The sequence below is a fragment of the Xenopus laevis genome, chromosome 9_10L (assembly GCF_017654675.1).
Source record: "Xenopus laevis strain J_2021 chromosome 9_10L, Xenopus_laevis_v10.1, whole genome shotgun sequence".
Taxonomy (NCBI): domain Eukaryota; kingdom Metazoa; phylum Chordata; class Amphibia; order Anura; family Pipidae; genus Xenopus; species Xenopus laevis.
In genome coordinates this window covers 55,056,721-55,076,382 of record NC_054387.1, presented here as the reverse complement: position 1 = coordinate 55,076,382, position 19,662 = coordinate 55,056,721, and the positions used below count along the sequence as shown (strand labels likewise).

At 42.4% G+C, this 19,662-nt stretch overlaps 1 protein-coding gene across 3 annotated transcripts in view; it reads right to left on the bottom strand.

The window, feature by feature from the left end:
- Nucleotides 1-12,732: 12,732 nt before the first annotated feature.
- The window catches only part of trim25.L (tripartite motif containing 25 L homeolog), a 29,816-nt gene continuing 22,886 nt past the window's right edge, over nt 12,733-19,662 (bottom strand). For all 3 annotated transcript variants that reach the window (XM_018235574.2, XM_018235572.2, XM_018235571.2), the window contains exons 9-12: nt 16,745-16,816; nt 15,306-15,374; nt 15,132-15,185; nt 12,733-14,099 (exon numbers count right to left, since the gene is read on the bottom strand). In XM_018235574.2, the coding sequence (XP_018091063.1) occupies nt 13,570-14,099; nt 15,132-15,185; nt 15,306-15,374; nt 16,745-16,816 (725 nt within the window). In that variant the 3' untranslated portion in view covers nt 12,733-13,569. The remainder of the gene's footprint in view (nt 14,100-15,131; nt 15,186-15,305; nt 15,375-16,744; nt 16,817-19,662) is intronic.

Genomic DNA, 19,662 nt, shown 5'->3' with positions numbered 1-19,662 from the left:
TTTTTCAGGTTAGTGCAACAATTACACACACAAACACACCAACACACACTTATTACAGTAATACACACTTAGATTCACACTTACACACACTTACACATACATTTTTGGGGATTGGGGGGGTCACTTACACTCACTGCACTTACACACACGTGCACACGCACACACGCGCACATAACATGTAATTTACCATTTGTACACACGCACACGCACATACATGGCATTGTGGCCTTTTTTTTTTTTTTCTTATCGCATCGTTTCTTTTTTTGGCTGAAAAAAATGTTTTATTGCCATTACGCATAGCGTATTCGCTAACCGTACTGTGCAATACCTTTTGTATGTTATTTCGGTGATTATATTGCAATTTTGGGTATTTTGGTGCATTTTTAGCCATTTTATTGAATTTTTAGCCATTTTATTGCATTTTCAGCTCTGCATATATTGTGTTCACTTTTTCTAGCCGTATAACCTGTTTGGCCCATCTAAAATATTCAAACTGTGATTCTGACAGCTGATAACACTAGTCTGGAAAAAAACATTGATTTTTGTGGTTTTATTGGATTTTTTTGCATTTCACCCTTTACTGCCTTATTTTGTTTTGCCTTGTAAATTTTATCTACTATATATCCATTTGGGGGTCTCTGTGCGCCACATAGTTTGGTATATCTATGCATTTTGGGCATCAAAGTGTTCAGTAGACCTCTGGCGTTCATATTTAGGATGTTTTATGCTGATACGTTACAAAATGTGGGGCATATAATGGGGTAAAATTCAAGCTTTCTGACAATTTTCAGAAATTTGATAAAAACCGTTATGTTCAGCATTGCTTTGCAGTTTGGCAGTTTGCAGTAGAAACACTTATTTACCCATATTGGATTCGTCAGAATGTGTACTTTCTGAAAATATATGGTTTTCTGGGGTCTTTGTACTGTTAGGGGGGTCTAATGTCGCATAATACACACACCAGGTGCTTATATTGCAGCAGCCAGCGCGTCAGCTGTGAAAATGTATATACACTATTGTCATTTGGGGGTCTCTGTGCGCCACATAGTTTGGTATATCTATGCATATTGGGCATCAAAGTGTTCAGTAGACCCCTGGCGTTCATATTTAGGATGTTTTATGCTGATAAGTTACGAAATGTGGGGCATATAATGGGGTAAAATTCAAGCTTTGTGACGATTTTCAGAAATTTGATAAAAACGGTTACGTTCAGCATTGATTTGCAGTCTGGCAGTTTGCAGTAGAAACACTTATTTACCCATATTGGATTCGTCAGAATGTGTACTTTCTGAAAATATATGGTTTTCTGGGGTCTCTGTACTTTTAGGGGGGTCTAATGTCGCATAATACACACACCAGGTGCTCATATTGCAGCAGCCAGCGCGTCAGCCGTGAAAATGTATATACACTATTGTCATTTGGGGGTCTCTGTGCGCCACATAGTTTAGTATATCTATGCAAATTGGGCATCAAAGTGTTCAGTAGACCCCTGGCGTTCATATTTAGGATGTTTTATGCTGATACGTTACGAAATGTGTGGCATATAATGGGGTAAAATTCAAGCTTTCTGACAATTTTCAGAAATTTGATAAAAACCGTTATGTTCAGCATTGCTTTGCAGTTTGGCAGTTTGCAGTAGAAACACTTATTTACCCATATTGGATTCGTCAGAATGTGTACTTTCTGAAAATATATGGTTTTCTGGGGTCTTTGTACTGTTAGGGGGGTCTAATGTCGCATAATACACACACCAGGTGCTTATATTGCAGCAGCCAGCGCGTCAGCTGTGAAAATGTATATACACTATTGTCATTTGGGGGTCTCTGTGCGCCACATAGTTTGGTATATCTATGCATATTGGGCATCAAAGTGTTCAGTAGACCCCTGGCGTTCATATTTAGGATGTTTTATGCTGATAAGTTACGAAATGTGGGGCATATAATGGGGTAAAATTCAAGCTTTGTGACGATTTTCAGAAATTTGATAAAAACGGTTACGTTCAGCATTGATTTGCAGTCTGGCAGTTTGCAGTAGAAACACTTATTTACCCATATTGGATTCGTCAGAATGTGTACTTTCTGAAAATATATGGTTTTCTGGGGTCTCTGTACTTTTAGGGGGGTCTAATCTCGCATAATACACACACCAGGTGCTCATATTGCAGCAGCCAGCGCGTCAGCCGTGAAAATGTATATACACTATTGTCATTTGGGGGTCTCTGTGCGCCACATAGTTTAGTATATCTATGCAAATTGGGCATCAAAGTGTTCAGTAGACCCCTGGCGTTCATATTTAGGATGTTTTATGCTGATACGTTACGAAATGTGTGGCATATAATGGGGTAAAATTCAAGCTTTCTGACAATTTTCAGAAATTTGATAAAAACCGTTATGTTCAGCATTGCTTTGCAGTTTGGCAGTTTGCAGTAGAAACACTTATTTACCCATATTGGATTCGTCAGAATGTGTACTTTCTGAAAATATATGGTTTTCTGGGGTCTCTGTACTGTTAGGGGGGTCTAATGTCGCATAATACACACACCAGGTGCTTATATTGCAGCTGCCAGTGCGTCAGCCGTGAAAATGTATATACACTATTGTCATTTGGGGGTCTCTGTGCGCCACATAGTTTGGTATATCTATGCATACTGGGCATCAAAGTGTTCAGTAGACCCTGGCGTTCATATTTGGGATGTTTTATGCTGATAAGTTACGAAATGTGGGGCATATAATGGGGTAAAATTCAAGCTTTGTGACGATTTTCAGAAATTTGATAAAAACCGTTACGTTCAGCATTGCTTTGCAGTTTGGCAGTTTGCAGTAGGAACACATATTTACCCATATTGGATTCGTCAGAATGTGTACTTTCTGAAAATATATGGTTTTCTGGGGTCTCTGTACTGTTAGGGGGGTCTAATGTCGCATATTACACACACCAGGTGCTCATATTGCAGCAGCCAGCGCGCGTCAGCCGTGAAAATGTATATACACTATTGTCATTTGGTGGTCTCTGTGCGCCACATAGTTTGGTATATCTATGCATATTGGGCATCAAAGTGTTTAGTAGACCCCTGGCGTTCATATTTAGGATGTTTTATGCTGATAAGTTACGAAATGTGGGGCATATAATGGGGTAAAATTCAAGCTTTGTGACGATTTTCAGAAATTTGATAAAAACCGTTATGTTCAGCATTGCTTTTCAGTTTGGCAGTTTGCAGTAGAAACACTTATTTACCCATATTAGATTCGTCAGAATCTGTACTTTCTGAAAATATATGGTTTTCTGGGGTCTCTGTACTGTTAGGTGGTCTAATGTCGCATAATACACACACCGAGTGGTTATATTGCAGCAGCCAGCGCGTCAGCCGTGAAAATGTCTATACATATTGTCATTTGGGGGTCTCTGTGCGCCACATAGTTTGGTATATCTATGCATATTGGGCATCAAACTGTTTAGTAGACCCCTATGTTTATATTTAGGATGCTTTATGCTGGTAATGATACATGGACAATACGATGCTGGAAAGTTGAAGCTTTGAGGCAATTTCCAGATATTTCACCAAAACCGCCAAATTTGGCAAAGCCTTGCGACTCAGTAGTTTGGAGCAGAAAGGCATGGGTACCCATTTTAGATTCCGTAGAATGTGTACTTTCCAAAAATATATGGGTTTGGGGGGTAAACATATATTTCTGTGTTTTTACCCCGCAAAAATGCAGTCAATGTGTTGATTTTCATTAGCTGAAGTTACCCACGGGACTGTTTGTATGCGCTAACTTCATTTTGGGGCCTCTAAATGCCAGATACTTTGGTAAACTTATGAACAATGGCCACCAAAATGTTCAGAGGAACCCTGGCAATCATATTTAGGGTGCTTTTTCTTAGTACGTAATGACACATGGGTGATATGGTGCTGGGAAGTTGAAGCTTTGAGGCAATTTTCAGATATTTCACCAAAACCGGCAACTTTGGGAAAGCCTTGCGACTCGGTAGTTTGGAGCAATAAGGCATGGGTACCCATTTTAGATTCTGTAGAATGTGTACTTTCCAAAAATGTATGGGTTTGGGGGGTAAACATATATTTCTGTGTTTTTACCCCACAAAAATGCAGTCAATGTGTTGATCTTTCATTAGCTGAAGTTACCCACAGGACTATTTGTATGCGCTAACTTCATTTTGGGGCCTCTAAATGCCAGATACTTTGGTAAACCTATGAACAATGGCCACCAAACTGTTCGGAGGAACCCTGGCAATCATATTTAGGGTGCTTTTTCTTGGTGCATAACGATACATGGGTGATATGGTGCTGGGAAGTTGAAGCTTTGAGGCAATTTTCATATATTTCACCAAAACCGACAAATGTGGGAAAGCCTTGCGACTCAGTAGTTTGGAGCAGAAAGGCATGGGTACCCATTTTAGATTCTGTAGAATGTGTACTTTCCAAAAATGTATGGGTTTGGGGGGTAAACATATATTTCTGTGTTTTTACCCCACAAAAATGCAGTCAATGTGTTGATTTTTCATTAGCTGAAGTTACCCACGGGACTGTTTGTATGCGCTAACTTCATTTTGGGGCCTCTAAATGCCAGATACTTTGGTAAACTTATGAACAATGGCCACCAAAATGTTCAGAGGAACCCTGGCAATCATATTTAGGGTGCTTTTTCTTAGTACGTAATGACACATGGGTGATATGGTGCTGGGAAGTTGAAGCTTTGAGGCAATTTTCAGATATTTCACCAAAACCGACAACTTTGGGAAAGCCTTGCGACTCAGTAGTTTGGAGCAGAAAGGCATGGGTACCCATTTTAGATTCAGTAGAATGTGTACTTTCCAAAAATATATGGGTTTGGGGGGTAAACATATATTTCTGTGTTTTTACCCCACAAAAATGCAGTCAATGTGTTGATTTTTCATTAGATGAAGTTACCCACGGGACTGTTTGTATGCGCTAACTTCATTTTGGGGCCTCTAAATGCCAGATACTTTGGTAAACTTATGAACAATGGCCATCAAAATGTTCAGAGGAACCCTGGCAATCATATTTAGGGTGCTTTTTCTTAGTACGTAATGACACATGGGTGATATGGTGCTGGGAAGTTGAAGCTTTGAGGCAATTTTCAGATATTTCACCAAAACCGACAACTTTGGGAAAGCCTTGCGACTCAGTAGTTTGGAGCAGAAAGGCATGGGTACCCATTTTAGATTCAGTAGAATGTGTACTTTCCAAAAATATATGGGTTTGGGGGGTAAACATATATTTCTGTGTTTTTACCCCACAAAAATGCAGTCAATGTGTTGATTTTTCATTAGATGAAGTTACCCACAGGACTATTTGTATACGCTAACTTCATTTTGAGGCCTCTAAATGCCAGATACTTTGGTAAACCTATGAACAATGGCCACCAAATTGTTTGGAGGAACCCTGGCAATCATATTTAGGGTGCTTTTTCTTGGTGCGTAACGATACATGGGTGATATGGTGCTGGGAAGTTGAAGCTTTGAGGCAATTTTCAGATATTTCACCAAAACCGACAATTTTGGGAAAGCCTTGCGACTCAGTAGTTTGGAGCAGAAAGGCATGGGTACCCATTTTAGATTCGGTAGAATGTGTACTTTCCAAAAATATATGGGTTTTGGGGGGTAAACATATATTTCTGTGTTTTTACCCCACAAAAATGCAGTCAATGTGTTGATCTTTCATTAGCTGAAGTTACCCACGGGACTGTTTGTATGCGCTAACTTCATTTTGGGGCCTCTAAATGCCAGATACTTTGGTAAACTTATGAACAATGACCACCAAAATGTTCAGAGGAACCCTGGCAATCATATTTAGGGTGCTTTTTCTTAGTACGTAATGATACATGGGCGATATGGTGCTGGGAAGTTGAAGGTTTGAGGCAATTTTCAGATATTTCACCAAAACCGACAATTTTGGGAAAGCCTTGCGACTCAGTAGTTTGGAGCAGAAAGGCATGGGTACCCATTTTAGATTCAGTAGAATGTGTACTTTCCAAAAATATATGGGTTTGGGGGGTAAACATATATTTCTGTGTTTTTACCCCACAAAAAATGCAGTCAATGTGTTGATTTCTCAGTAGCTGAAGTAAAGTCCTGATCAATTTGGATGTGCTAACTTCATATTGGTGTCTCTAAATGCCAGATACTTTGGTAAACCTATGCATAATGGGTATCAAACTGTTCAGTGGACCCCTGGCAATCATATTTCAGGTGCTTTTTCTTGGTACCTAATATAGTTTGGGATATGCGGAGCAGCAAAATAAAACCTTTGAAATGATTTTTCAGAATTTTGAATTTTTTTTTGAAAAACCGCTATTTTCAGACAAGCTTTTATGTTTGGTAGTTGGGAGTAGAGAGACATAGTTACCCATTTTGTAATCGGCAGAATGTGTACTTTTCAAAAATGTATGGTTTTCTGGGGTAAACCTACGGTTTCAGGATTTTTTGCCTTGGAATCTAAAGCATGCCGTTTTCTGCCTTAGTGCTTTCAAAATTCGGTAATATACTGCCGGGAGTTTTTGCTGTACAGAAATCCTAAATCTCCCTAAAACTATACATATCTGGTATTGGCACGTTCGAGAGACATAAGGCTTTCCAAATCAGTTGGATTTTCATCCCTAAAATGAAATATTTTTCTGGTATAAATTGATATACGATGAAAAATGGTAATTTTTCATTTTTTTTTGGTATTTAGCACTATAAATTTTTTTGCACAGGTGGAAATACATGAAAACTCCGGCAGATTTAGAAAGCTCAGTTTCTACCGAAAAAAACAATGTATAGTTTTCCTAGGTAAACTATAGGTTTCCCCTCAGAAAATGCCCCTAAAGTGAGAGAGCACAAAATGTTTCAAAAACGGCTGGCATTTCGCGTAACCAAAATGTGAAATTCTGCTGGCACTTAAAGGGTTAAGGAAGGAAGGAATGTTTTGTGCACACACAAAGCTGTACCTTTATACTGTTCTGTTTAAGACTATAACAATATAATAACATGACAAAAAAGGAAAGTTGTGCTTACCACTAAATTTAAAATCATTAGGCAGGGGTACAATGACCACACAATTTATACAAGGCCAGAGCACAAACAAATAAAGTGTATTCTGGGCCCCCAAAATTCCTATATTTATACTTTGATCAAACAAGACAATCATCTCTATTACATAATGAATTGCTAGCCTAATAATGAAAGCAGGCCTCGCGCCGACACCCAATTTTTTTTTTTTTTAACGTGCAGCGTCATACAAGTCTATGGCCGTCATTTCCGCGTCAAAACAAAAAAAAAATCTGCCCATCCCTACTCGTGACACCATTTAGGTCAAGGGTGCCCAAACTTTTTGCAACGAGGGCCAGATTTGGTGAGGTGAAAATGTGTGGGGGCCGACCATTCAGCTCGACATTCTTTGAACCATTAACATTAAATTACAAGAATCGCTTAGCCGTAGCAGTAATATTTGGGCACATTAGTGAAATGATCTGCCACTTGGTCTATACTGCTGCCTGTGTGCTGAAGGTGTTAGTAATAGACATGTACTGGCACATAGTGACATGTTGCTCTCACATACTTCTTTAGTTTACTGTACTGGCAAGTCAGTGTGTCTATTGACACCTTCAGCCCTAACAAAGTATGTGAAGTGGCGCGTCACAATGTGCCCGTACGTGTCTATTACTAACACCTTCAGCACACAGGCAGCAGTATAGACCAAGTGGCAGAAAATATTACTGCTATGTGATTCCTGATCACACTGTGCTGGGGGACCTCATTATTATTAATTTCATGACGGAGGCTGAGGGCCGGTGTAACTTTGAAAAAGGGCCGCAATTGGCCCCCGGGCTGCACTTTGGACATGCCTGATTTAGGTGCTAGGAACGGGTGTGTTCAGTAGCCCTTTCAGTGCTTTCAGCAGCATAGCTGCCTTTAAAATTAAGACATCTTGTAGCTCTCCTAGGCCTTACCACAAAATGACTAAAGGCAGCAAATGGTTTTTGCCCATAATTTTAACTGTGGTAAAAAAAAAAAAAAGCCATTCTACAAAAACAGATAAACCAAGATGTGTCGAACGGGGGGGGGGGTGAGAATCGGGGCGGGTGCATCACTGGCCAAACACAAACCGCCTCCCCCACATGCCAGTGTATACCTGGTTTTCTTCTATCGATTGGGGTGGGGGGAGGTCAGGGAGCACATCATTTCAGGATATGGGGGGGAGCGGGACTGGCCAGCTTGGTCCACCAGGTTTTTTTCCTGGATGTCCCACCAGCCCAGTCTGACCCCGAGACCAAGCCAGAACATGTGAGAGCTACTTTATATCTCTAGCTCAAAGGCTTGCACACAGCTTCCATGGAACCTTCTGGTGGGAAAAGTAATGTTATGCTTCCTCTAAGAGAATATGATGCACAATTCAGCAGTGGAATTGTACTTGATGTATATTCTTATCTCCACTCTGACTGGGTCATTATTTGCCTCTATATTTCATGTACGTACAGTATATCTGCGTGTACAAGTCATTATTACTTCATGTACCTATATCTGCGTGTATTAGGGTTAGGCATGTGTTCACGGCAGAGTCAGAGTCGATGCCTGGGTGTCCACTGAACAGCTGCCTTGTAAAGAAACCCTATGGAATCACTTGCCTGTCACAATTTAGCCTGTACAGTGTATTAGTCATCCTGCACACAGACATCAATATTATGAAGATTATATAGGAGAGTCCATCTGGCAGCTGAGGTAAAATTGCACAATGCACACATTACACACACTGCCTTTTGCCTCCAATGTACCTGCTACGATATCAATTGGATTACCCAGAATCCATTAGGCACGTGAGAGTTAATTGCCCAATGTATTTATCTTAAACAGCACAGCTGTATCCCAGAGTACTTAGTGATATCAGACATTACTCAGAGTCAACCAGACATGTGATGGGAAATAGCAAAATGTATTCACCCACCATAGAGCACTGGCCTACCATGTTCCTACAGCAAACACATTGCCAAGACTCCATCAGGTGTCCAATAAGATAATGTATTCACCCTGCACTTGTCCACCATGGAACCTACAGCAACATCAATGAGATTCCTCTGAGACATTCAAGGGTAAATAGCACAATGTATGGACACCAGTATCAAAGCTATTACCCCAAGTCCATCAGATGTCCGGGGCAGTGGCGATCCTAGAGGGGGGTGGGCCCTGGTGCGTGACGCGCAGCCGGGCCCCGCCCCCCTCCGTACGGCCGCATTTGCCAGCATTTTCAGCGGCGAACGGACTGCCGGGGGCCCTGAGGGGGTGCAGGCCCTGGCCCGCTCACACCCCCTGCTCCCCTGGTAGTTCTGCCACTGGTCTGGGGGTTAACAACACAAAGTATTAATTCTGCACATACCTACACAGATGTCACATAGATGACCTAATATCAGACATCAGAGCGTAAATAGGATTGCCACCTTTTCTGGAAAAAAATACCTGCCTTCCTATATTTTTGTGGTTTTTCCCTATAAATAATATTGGCATCAAGCAACATTTTTACCGGCCAGGTGGCAACCCTGTATGTTTGTATGCAATTAAAATGTTGCCTCCAAGGCTGTGATTCAAAATAGGTGCCCGCTTTGAGGCCACTGGGAACAACATCTAAGGAGTTGGTGAGTAACATGTTGCTTGTTAGCCACTGGTTGGGGATCACTGGTCTAGAGTAAATACAGGGATACAACAGGGATGAGTCATGGTCAGTCAGAAGAATATGGTAAAATATCACAATGTATTCACCCTGAACATCACACTAGTCCTCCTGCACATTTACAACTATGCACAGATTAAACACAATCCATCAGTAATGGAGGGTAAACAGCACAATGTAATTAGCAAACACTATGCCTCCCATAAACCTACTAAAGCAGGGCTGTCCAACTGGCGGCCATATGAAATCTGCCTGCTGTTTCTGCTTACCATGTATAAGATACAAAAGGTATCACTACAGAGATTAACTGGCCCCTGCATTGTTTAAACCTCAAATTCAGACTGTAATCCCCTGTAATCATCCCGACACTGCCCACGTTGTTCACACTCATACAAACTGCTGAAGGGGCACCAGCACTGTGTCACTGTATGTAATACATTTTAGACTGGTCCTGATAGGTTTCCCCATCTCCTGCTCTCTTCTGCCTTCCATATGATCCCTGTATGTGTCATACTCTGCCTTCCATATGCTCCCTGTGTGTGCCATACTCTACCTGCCCTATGCTCCCTGTGTGTGCCATACTCTGCCTTCCCTATGCTCCCTGTGTGTGCCATACTCTCCCGCCCTATGCTTCCTGTGTGTGTCATACTCTGCCTGCGTTATGCTCCCTTTGTGTGCCATACTCTGCCTTCCCTATGCTTCCTGTGTGTGCCATACTCTGCCTGCCTTATGCTCCCCATGTGTGCCATACTCTGCCTTCCCTATGCTCCCTGTGTGTGCCATACTCTGCCTGCCTTATGCTCCCCATGTGTGCCATACTCTGCCTTCCCTATGCTCCCTGTGTGTGCCATACTCTCCCCGTCCTATGCTCCCTGTGTGTGCCATACTCTGCCTTCCTTATGCTCCCTGTGTGTTCCATACTCTGCCTGTGTGTGCCCTCCACTGCCTGTGGAACGTAAGCCTGGTATTTTTTCTGGGGGTTTGTTAGCATTTGAAAATTATTGTTAGGGGCCCCAAAGGTGTTTAATCGTGCCGGGGGCTATGTTATCCACAGGGGAGGACGAGGCATATGGATTTAAAGGTATGTCTAAATATGACTTAACTTTTTTTTACATATGAGTGATGAATGATATCCCTGCAGTGAGCACCAACCTTTTGGTTTTTTGGTGTGTTACCACAATTAATGTGGACATGGTCTTGTGGTGACATGGGTGTGGTTTTAAGTGGGTGTGGTTTAAAAAGGGAGTGGCCAACACTGGCTTCCGTTATTGGCCCTCCACCATGTAGGTCAGAAAAATTCCGGCCCCTCGATACCACAAAAGTTGGATAGCACTGTACTAAAGCATCATATAGACTACTCAGAGTCCATTAGGCATGTGAGAGTAAATATCACAATGTATCCAGCACAGCACCTACAGCAATAAATATAAAGATGGAGTCCATCAGGCATTAGAGGATAAACAATACAATGTATTCACCCTCTATAAAGCCTCTGTGTACTGCAGAAATACAGTGATATCACAGACATTATCCAGAGTCCATCAGGCACTCAAGAGTAAAAAGCACAATGTATTTAGCCTGCACAGAACACCAGACGTGTATTTACAGACATTACCCAGAGTCCTTTGGTGTCTAAAGTGCACAATGGATTCACACTGCACACACACACACACTAGTCCCACAGCAATATCACCAATAACAGCCCAAGTCGATCAGGCGTCTGAAGGCAAACAACACAATGTTTGCACATTAGTTACAGAGTGTATGACAATTCCTTCTGCAGCTATCGGAGCATATGGCAGGGTGGAATGATCAAAGGGTTATTACCAGTAAATGGGTCCAAAAATTGGAACCTTGGAAATCAACAAAAAACTGGTAGAACTTTGTGCACTGACAATGAGGGCCTGGGATAAAAGGAATTACCTGTAAGAAAATCCTCTATTACCAGAGTAGCCTGTCAGCGCAGATTTCTCAGCCATTCAAAAGCTGGGGGAGGGAGAAGCAGGAATCGCTGCTTGCTGCACCGTCAACCCAAATACTGCTTAAACTGAATAAAAAGTATTGATTCTGTAGACAGTGTGCACTAAAGACCAGGTGACTGCCTTACAGATCTGTTCTGGAGTGGCCACCAGGGGCCCAACCAAAACCTTTGACTAGGGGCCCACAATTAATCTTAGACCAGGGGCCCACTCTTAGTAGTATTATTATTCATCTCCTCACTCAACCTCTATTCTTCTAGTCTCTTTTCCTTATAATACTATAATCTATTATTCCATCTCTTCAGCCACTTTGTTCTCATAGAAATAGGGAATGGCCATTAAATAGGCCACATGTCTAGCAGCTTGAGGGACCACTGACACCCTGGCCCACCGGGACTTTTCCAGGTATCCCGGTAGGCCAGTCCGACACTGTTCCTGAGGCATATCTTCAATAATTTATAAAGCCTGTGTTCCTAATTTGCTGCTGAGAAGGCACGGTACAACCAGCTAGGGTGGTCCTTGTACTACAGAAACACATGTTCCTCAACAAATTAAGGTGGTCGAGTATTAGAGCACACAATTGGAAGCATCAATGAAGCATCCCAAATCTGTCTGATTCTGAAAACCTCCTCTGCAGACCAGAGTGGGTTTTTTTCTGGAAACAATACCAACTTTCCTATAGTAAGTATACCATAGTTTAATAACATTGGCCTCAATCACCGTTTTTACCAGACAGGCTGTAAAATACCAGTCTTGTGGCAAACTTAAAACCAGAAGTCCTTTTCTGCGGGACAAAGTGAACAGTGCAGCAATGATGCCAAGGTTCTACAAATCAGGGGGCTAAAGGACTCGAGTCATGGTTAGCCATGGCAACCCCTGCAGACAGTAAGTAGTGGCATTCAGAGTTTGAACCCTGCAGATGGTCTAAGTATAAGATAGTACTTAGTTGTAACCCTATGATGCCTGGTATAGCAAAAAAGAATCTGAGCTGCAGGTGATAGCAAGTGCATTTGCAATCCATCACCTGCAGTGCTCCTCCTGCTTATGCATCCAGGGCCAGTGCTATCTGGGCAGCATAAAATTCCCAAGCATGGGGCGACTTGTGAACAGCACACTCCAAACTTGATAAACCTGTGGTGGAAAGGATGTGGAGGCCTACTCCCAGGGAACAGACTCTGCAGAAACCCTTGAAAAGAATAAATTCTACCTGGTCTCTAAACATAGGAAGAATCCACAAAGCCCTACATCATATGGCAGGACAAAAGAAGATATTGGAGCTACAGACTTTCGTTATATTGAGCCACCTCCAGAGCTGTCCAAATGTTACCCCAGACTTCTGCCTTAACAGAATGGGTTCTGGAAAAAAAAAGTGATAAACTCCCTGCAAATCCCTATTTAGAGCGTTGGTAAACAAAGCAAAAAATTAACCAATTCAGTAACACAGTCATATCAAATTGCACCTTATTCGTGGAAAAAAATCAATATTGTGAGAAATATCACACTCAGATATATTTCACTATGAAAACTCATATCAAAATGAACCGAAATCTGTGGAGAAACAGAACAGCACGAGTACTAAATAGCCAGAAAGCTGGATGAACAGCTCTAAATCAGCTGGGTCTATATTAAAGCTCATTTCACTTTCCTTGGTCCTTGTGTGGTCTATTTCTCAAGGAATAAGTGAGCAAGGTTGCAGAGACAGAAGGGTTAAATATGGAACTCAGCCCTTATCCTTCATGCTCGGGGGCCTGGGGTTTTTCAGATAACAGATCCCATACCTGTATTACAAACAGAATAATAATTCAGCATCTGTTACAATAAATTGATAAATAATTGGAGAGCAATAAACACAATCAGAAAGAACTGCACCTCATTAACAGTAAGGAAACAGAGGCTCCGCCCACAGCCTTAATTGAATGTGTTAAGGGACAGAACAGCATTAGCAGAAAATACCCAGAAAGCTGGATAAACCACTTCTGTAAATCTGGCTCGAAATCTGTAAATCTGGCTAAACTTTTTTGAAACAGAGAAGAAGGACAGAAATCCTTCATCATAATTGAGCAGAACCCCAATTCTGTTTGTGTTGGGAGAGGTAAGGCTGGTTTCCTTCTCGTCGTGCCAGGCCTGCAGTTTACCATTGAAATACTCCAGGCACCAGGACACATTGTTGCGTCCAAGGCGGCTCTCCCCTCCTTTCCGAGGAATACTCCTGCAGGCAACTCCAAAGCCACTGAAATTTCCTCCTTGTATTTCCACTTCCCAGTAATGGATGCCTTGGCTGAATCCCTGGGAGCATAGGACCTGAGAACAGTGTGTGAACCGCTCAGGATGATCTTGGTAATCCTGGACTTTGTCGCTGACGAACAATTTGGTGTTTCTTTCAGAAAGCAAAACTCTCTTGTGAGCTGTATTGGGATTCACTGTCAGTTGTTCTGCATCTATGGAAATAGTTACAGTGATAGCTGAATACATCTTAAATATATTGACAAGAGGGGATCGATTTTTTTGTCTGTATGAATAATGCACACCCTCATTGCACCTATGACTTATATATTACACATGTATATTGACGAGTACCACTTTCCCTTTGGAAAGATGTTGTCACCATCAGCATAAGAAAGTGTTTATTTGCAGAAAGGGACAGTTACGTTGAGGGTGTTTTAAAAAGGTGTTGGATGCCTATTTGAGCAAGAGGCCATACTGTATATGACTATGAATAGTAAGAAATTATCAACTTGAGTAATGCCTCATGTGAATCACATGTTGGTAAGTGATTGAGCTTTTTCCCCTGTGCCTCACTTGCTGGCAAGAGGCCATACTGTATATGACAATGAATAGTAAGAAATTATCAACTTAAGTAATACCTCCTGTGAATCTGGCCTTATTCCCTGTAACTCATGTTTGTAGGGGTTTGAGCCTATTCATTTGCTTGTAGGAGTCTGGCCTTATTCCCTGTGACTCATTTGCTGGTAGGAGTCTGGCCTTATTCCATGTGACTTACTTGCTAGCAGGGGTTTGAGCTTTTACACTATGGCTTATTTGCTGGTAGGAGTCTGAGCTTTTCCCCTGTGACTCACTTGCTAGCAGCCGCAGGGGTTTGAGTTTATTCCCTGTGAGTCATTTGCTGGTAGGAGACGGAGCTTTTTTGCTACAACTCATCTGCTGGTAGGAGCCTGATATTTATCCCTATGACTCATTTGCTGGTAGGAGCCTGGCCTTATTCCCTGTCACTTACTTGCTCCCTGTGTCTCACTTGTTGGTAGAAGTTTGAGCTTAATCCCTGTGACTCATTACTGGTAACAGAATGAGGTTTTTTTCAGACACACTTATCCTAATAAGCTTTGCATTTCTGCTACTTTGCCAAACATAACAGACATTGTTAAGCATTTCAACATTATTGTTTAGAACTAGATTTTTCCAACTAATGAACTAAATTAGCACTCATAAGAGTAGCAGCATATTCCACTTACATTTCAGAACTTCTTCCCTAGAGTCTGGAATAGGAGGACCCCTTTTGGTGTTAACTGTAAGACAATGAGACATTGGTGCACTTAATGACTAGTTCAGAACTGCATCTTCCTGAGAGATAACCTGGCTACCATCAATCAATAGCTCATATATAGCTAAGTATCCAATAAACTAACCTTGGGGGTTGTTTTTACCATCTGGTGAGGGCACTGAAGGGCTGGAAGGAACTTTGAATCTCGGTTTTTCTGAAAACAGAAATGAGCATCTTATTGTTATTGCAGAATAACAGCAGTTATGCCATACATTATTTCTAGCTATGGCTAATTAAACTGCCTAGAACTGTAAATTGGTATAAACTGCCTTTGGTGAGGCCAGCATTATAGTACAGGATAAAATAAGCTGACTGATCACACTACATTGGTGAGTCCAGGTTTAAAAAAAGCTTTAATATAATTAGGAAATGGAAGCAGAGGGATGAGGGGTGGGAGACAGGTAGGGCATACTAAACCCCACGGTGTCTGCACTGACAGGAAGGGCTGGTCTAGAGAAAATGAAAATAACAACTGGTAACAGGGAGAAGCAATAGTGTGATTCTGGAGAAAAGAGAAATGAAAAAGAAAGTCCAAAGAGGAGCAAAGAGAGCCATGGTATAACTGAGCCATGCAAGAAAGGCATGAAATAATACAGATAGGGCAGGGTAGTAGTGATGTGCAGCCTACCCTAACCTGCCCTCCGTGAACCCACACCCGCCCACGGCTTTCTGGTTCCTTTTATAGTCCTGCCCTGCCAATGATGTCACAAAAGGAGCAGGGGCAATAAGGGGCGCTTCTATAAAAAAAGGAAGTCAGAAGCCAGCAGTGCAAGGTGGCAACTGGAGGTGCGAGGTCGGCCCAAACCCGCTCGACCCGCGGGTCCCATGGGTTTTGGCCCAGCCCGCACATCACTACAGGGTAGTGATAACCTAAGGCCCATCTTCTACTAATAGCCAGATCATTTAGTACAGAAATGATGCACATAGTACAGCATTGGTTCACCACATCCACTGATATAGCATTTGGCGCTGCGGTGCCCCCTACAAGAATTATACACACAGTCTTCCATAGATGCATCATTTGGAACTGGGGAGCCCCTTAAAGCAGTGTTTCTTAAACGCTTTTCCCAGAATAAATACAGAAGTCATCTTTTCAAGCACTCATTTAAATTGTTATTGGTTATTGCAGCAGTAATTTTACTGTATTAAATGGCATAATATAGACTCACCCCAAACAGTAAGGGGTTCCAATTTTGGGTCCTGAGCCAGAAACAACCCTGGGGGTCTAAGGAAGTACAGGGGCCAAGTGGCAAAGTGGTGCAGTGACTATAAAGTAGATTAAGTTGTTTATGAAAAACATCTTATTCCCAAAATTTAAAATTATTTTGCTCTGGGGCATAGAACCATCATTTTACAGCCACTTAACCACTGGCCTATATCAGTATTGTTCAATACTATCAAAATTTACAAAATTCAGTCGCAGTGTAAATCTACAAAGTGATTCAACTTGGACAGGATAGAATTTTTTTAGTGGATAGAATCCCAGTAATAACCTTAGCAACCTTAAAAGACACACAGTCCTACCTTTTTTGTACGATTTATCAGCATTGCCAAATTTAGGTGGAAACGTAAATCTTATCTCATCTGGTGTTTCAGCTGTGCAATGGTAAAAGAGAAAAGTGAAATGAAAGACAACGTCATGAACCTAAGCACAGTCGTACAATAGTATTTGGCCTATTCCAAGTTAAGTATGGAACTAGCCTTGCATGCTAAAGTAAATACAGTGAGTACAGTCAAAGAATACGTTATAGTAATGTATTAGTCATATAAATACCTGGTTTCAGAAGACTTCACTTTGCATGCTTGTGAAGGGCTTTTTTGGCTCCTTTTAGCCCATCTCACCCTAACCAGGTTCAGTTTTCTATTTCGCTACTCTGCAAGTCCAACCCCCTCAGAAGCAGGCTGTCTGCAAGTTTGGATAAATGGCTCTGAACCATTAGGCTGTATCTGTGCTATAAACCAGTGGTTCTGGGTGCATAGTTGGCCAAAGGGACATAAAGGAGTGATTTGCATATCTTCGCCCATAATGCCTTATCGGAGAATTAAAACTCTAATTTTTGGTATCTAGGCAGTACTGTGTGTACGGCATGAGACAAGTAAATACCTTCTGATTTCAGAAGGTTCACATCATCATATACGTACATGCATCATATTCCTGCTGACAGAGTCTCTGATGGAAGAGAAATAGACACTTGATAAGCAGCTAATGGATGTCTAATATTGTTTGTCACTTTCCTCATATATCCCTCTAAAGGCAGTTACATTATTGTAAGTGGGTTTATTTAATGTAGAGTATGTGTGGGACAATGGCTACCTGCACGTGTTTAAAAAATTAAAAAGCGTAATGCATCCCAAATGGAGTGGTAGATACTTACACAAGGCACTCTACTATAATTTGTGAGCTACAACAAATGGGTTATGTTCAATTTTGAGGATAGCATGACAAGGTTCTCCAACTGATGTTCTGATTGTTAGTAAGATTCATGCGAGGGCCCTTGCACAGATTCAGGGCATTTTGGAGGGGGAAACTGGGCCACACAATTGATGAGGCACTAGCCTTACCTCTTCAGTGTGTACCTAAGACCAAGGGGCCCCAGGTAAAATAACAGAAGTCGCAGAACATTAGAACCTTTCCCTGACCAACGTGGTATATGAACTTAGTATTCAACATTAACAGGGAGGGAAGTCCTGTCCCCCCCCTATCGAGGACAGAGATATGGATTTAACGGTGAGTACATAAATCCCTTTATTCTCTGACCTCTCTGGGGGACACAGGAGACAGCTGGGGACTTAACAAAGCAGTCCCAAAAATAGTAGGATGGATTACTTATGAATGATCAGTTCATTGCACCCCCGCATGGAGAACTTTTCTGCCAAAGGTAGCCTCTGCGGAAGCCATCTTGTTAATTCGGTTGAATTTGGTAAAGGTATGTATAGACGACCATGTTGCCGCTCTGCAGATCTGTTCGATGGAAGCTGTATTGTGCCAGGCCCAGGAAGCCCCCAGGGCTCTGGTGGAGTGTGCACTCACGCCAAATGGAGAAGGTTTCCCTTTGGCCCCATATGACTTGTAGACGGTCTCTCGGATCCAGCGGGCAGTGATGGTTTTGGATGCTGGCTGGCCTGCTCGATGACCTGAAGGTATCACAAACAGAGTGTCCGATTTGCGGATGGACTTGGAACTGTCAAGGTATATTCTTAGTGCCTGTACGACATCCAATTTGTGTATTATCTCCTCCTTGTCGTTCTTTCGTTCTGGGCATAATGACGGAACCACCACATCCTCATTGATGTGGAAGGAAGGACCGTACTGTGCGTATCGTTTCACTCCTTGCATAAATGTCTGGACAGAGCTCTCGAGAGCTAGTCGAGATTGGAAGAGTACCGAGAGGGCCGATACTTGAACTTTGAGTGAGCCTAGTTTTAATCCCATATCCATGCCTCTTTGGAGAAATGTCAAAATCTGTGGTATGGAAAGAATGTCAAATACGTTGTATTCATGACACCAGTGCCAATAGGTGTACCACACTGAGGCTTCAGTAGCCCTGCCGTCAAAGCAAACAGGCCTCCTGGTGAAGTTTGCACTCTCCCGGATCCAAGTGATTGTGATTTAGGAAGTCCGCTTCTGTGTTGGAGATTCCGGGAATATGAATGGCTGACAGGTTTAAATTGTTGTTCTCTACCCATCGCAGAATCCTTTGAACCTCTGCTAGAGCCCCCATGCTCCTGATTCTGCCTTGTCGGTTTAAATGTGCAAGTGCCGTCACGTTGTCACAGTGTATTCAAACATCCCGATTGTGAAGGTTGTGAGACCAGTGTCTGAGAGCAAGGTAGATTGCCCTGAGCTCCAATATGTTTATGGACAGTTTGGACTCCTCTTGAAGGATGCTAGTCTGGAGACTAGCATCCTTGTGAGGTCATCTTGTTCCACGTTGCTCCCCATCCCGCCAGACTGGCGTCTGTGGTCATCACTGTCCAGGTCGGCATTGCCCAGGACTGACCCCTGTTGAGGGTTGTCGGAGAGAGCCACCATAGTAGGGAATCCCTCACGTTGGGAGGGAGTTGGATGGTCTGGGTTAGTGGGCCTCTCTTCCATCTCTTGAGTATGGTTTATTGGAGTGGCCTCAGGTGACTCTGTGCAAATGAAACCGCCTCCATGGTGGATACCATTGACCCCAAACACTTGCATTGCTTGGCGCGCAGTGGGGGTGTTACAGCTCAAAAGTGTTTGCACTTGGTTCTTCGGTCTAACCGGTTTCTCCCCCAGGAGATACACTCGCTGGGTTACAGTATCGAAATCCATGCTAAGGAAGATCATCTTGTGTCTGGGGTGAGGATTGGACTTGCGCCAGTTGATGGCCCAGCTGAACTATCATCGTTGCCGATTGACTTAAGTTTGCGCTGGCTTGTTCCACTGTTCTGGATTTGATCAGGAGATCGTC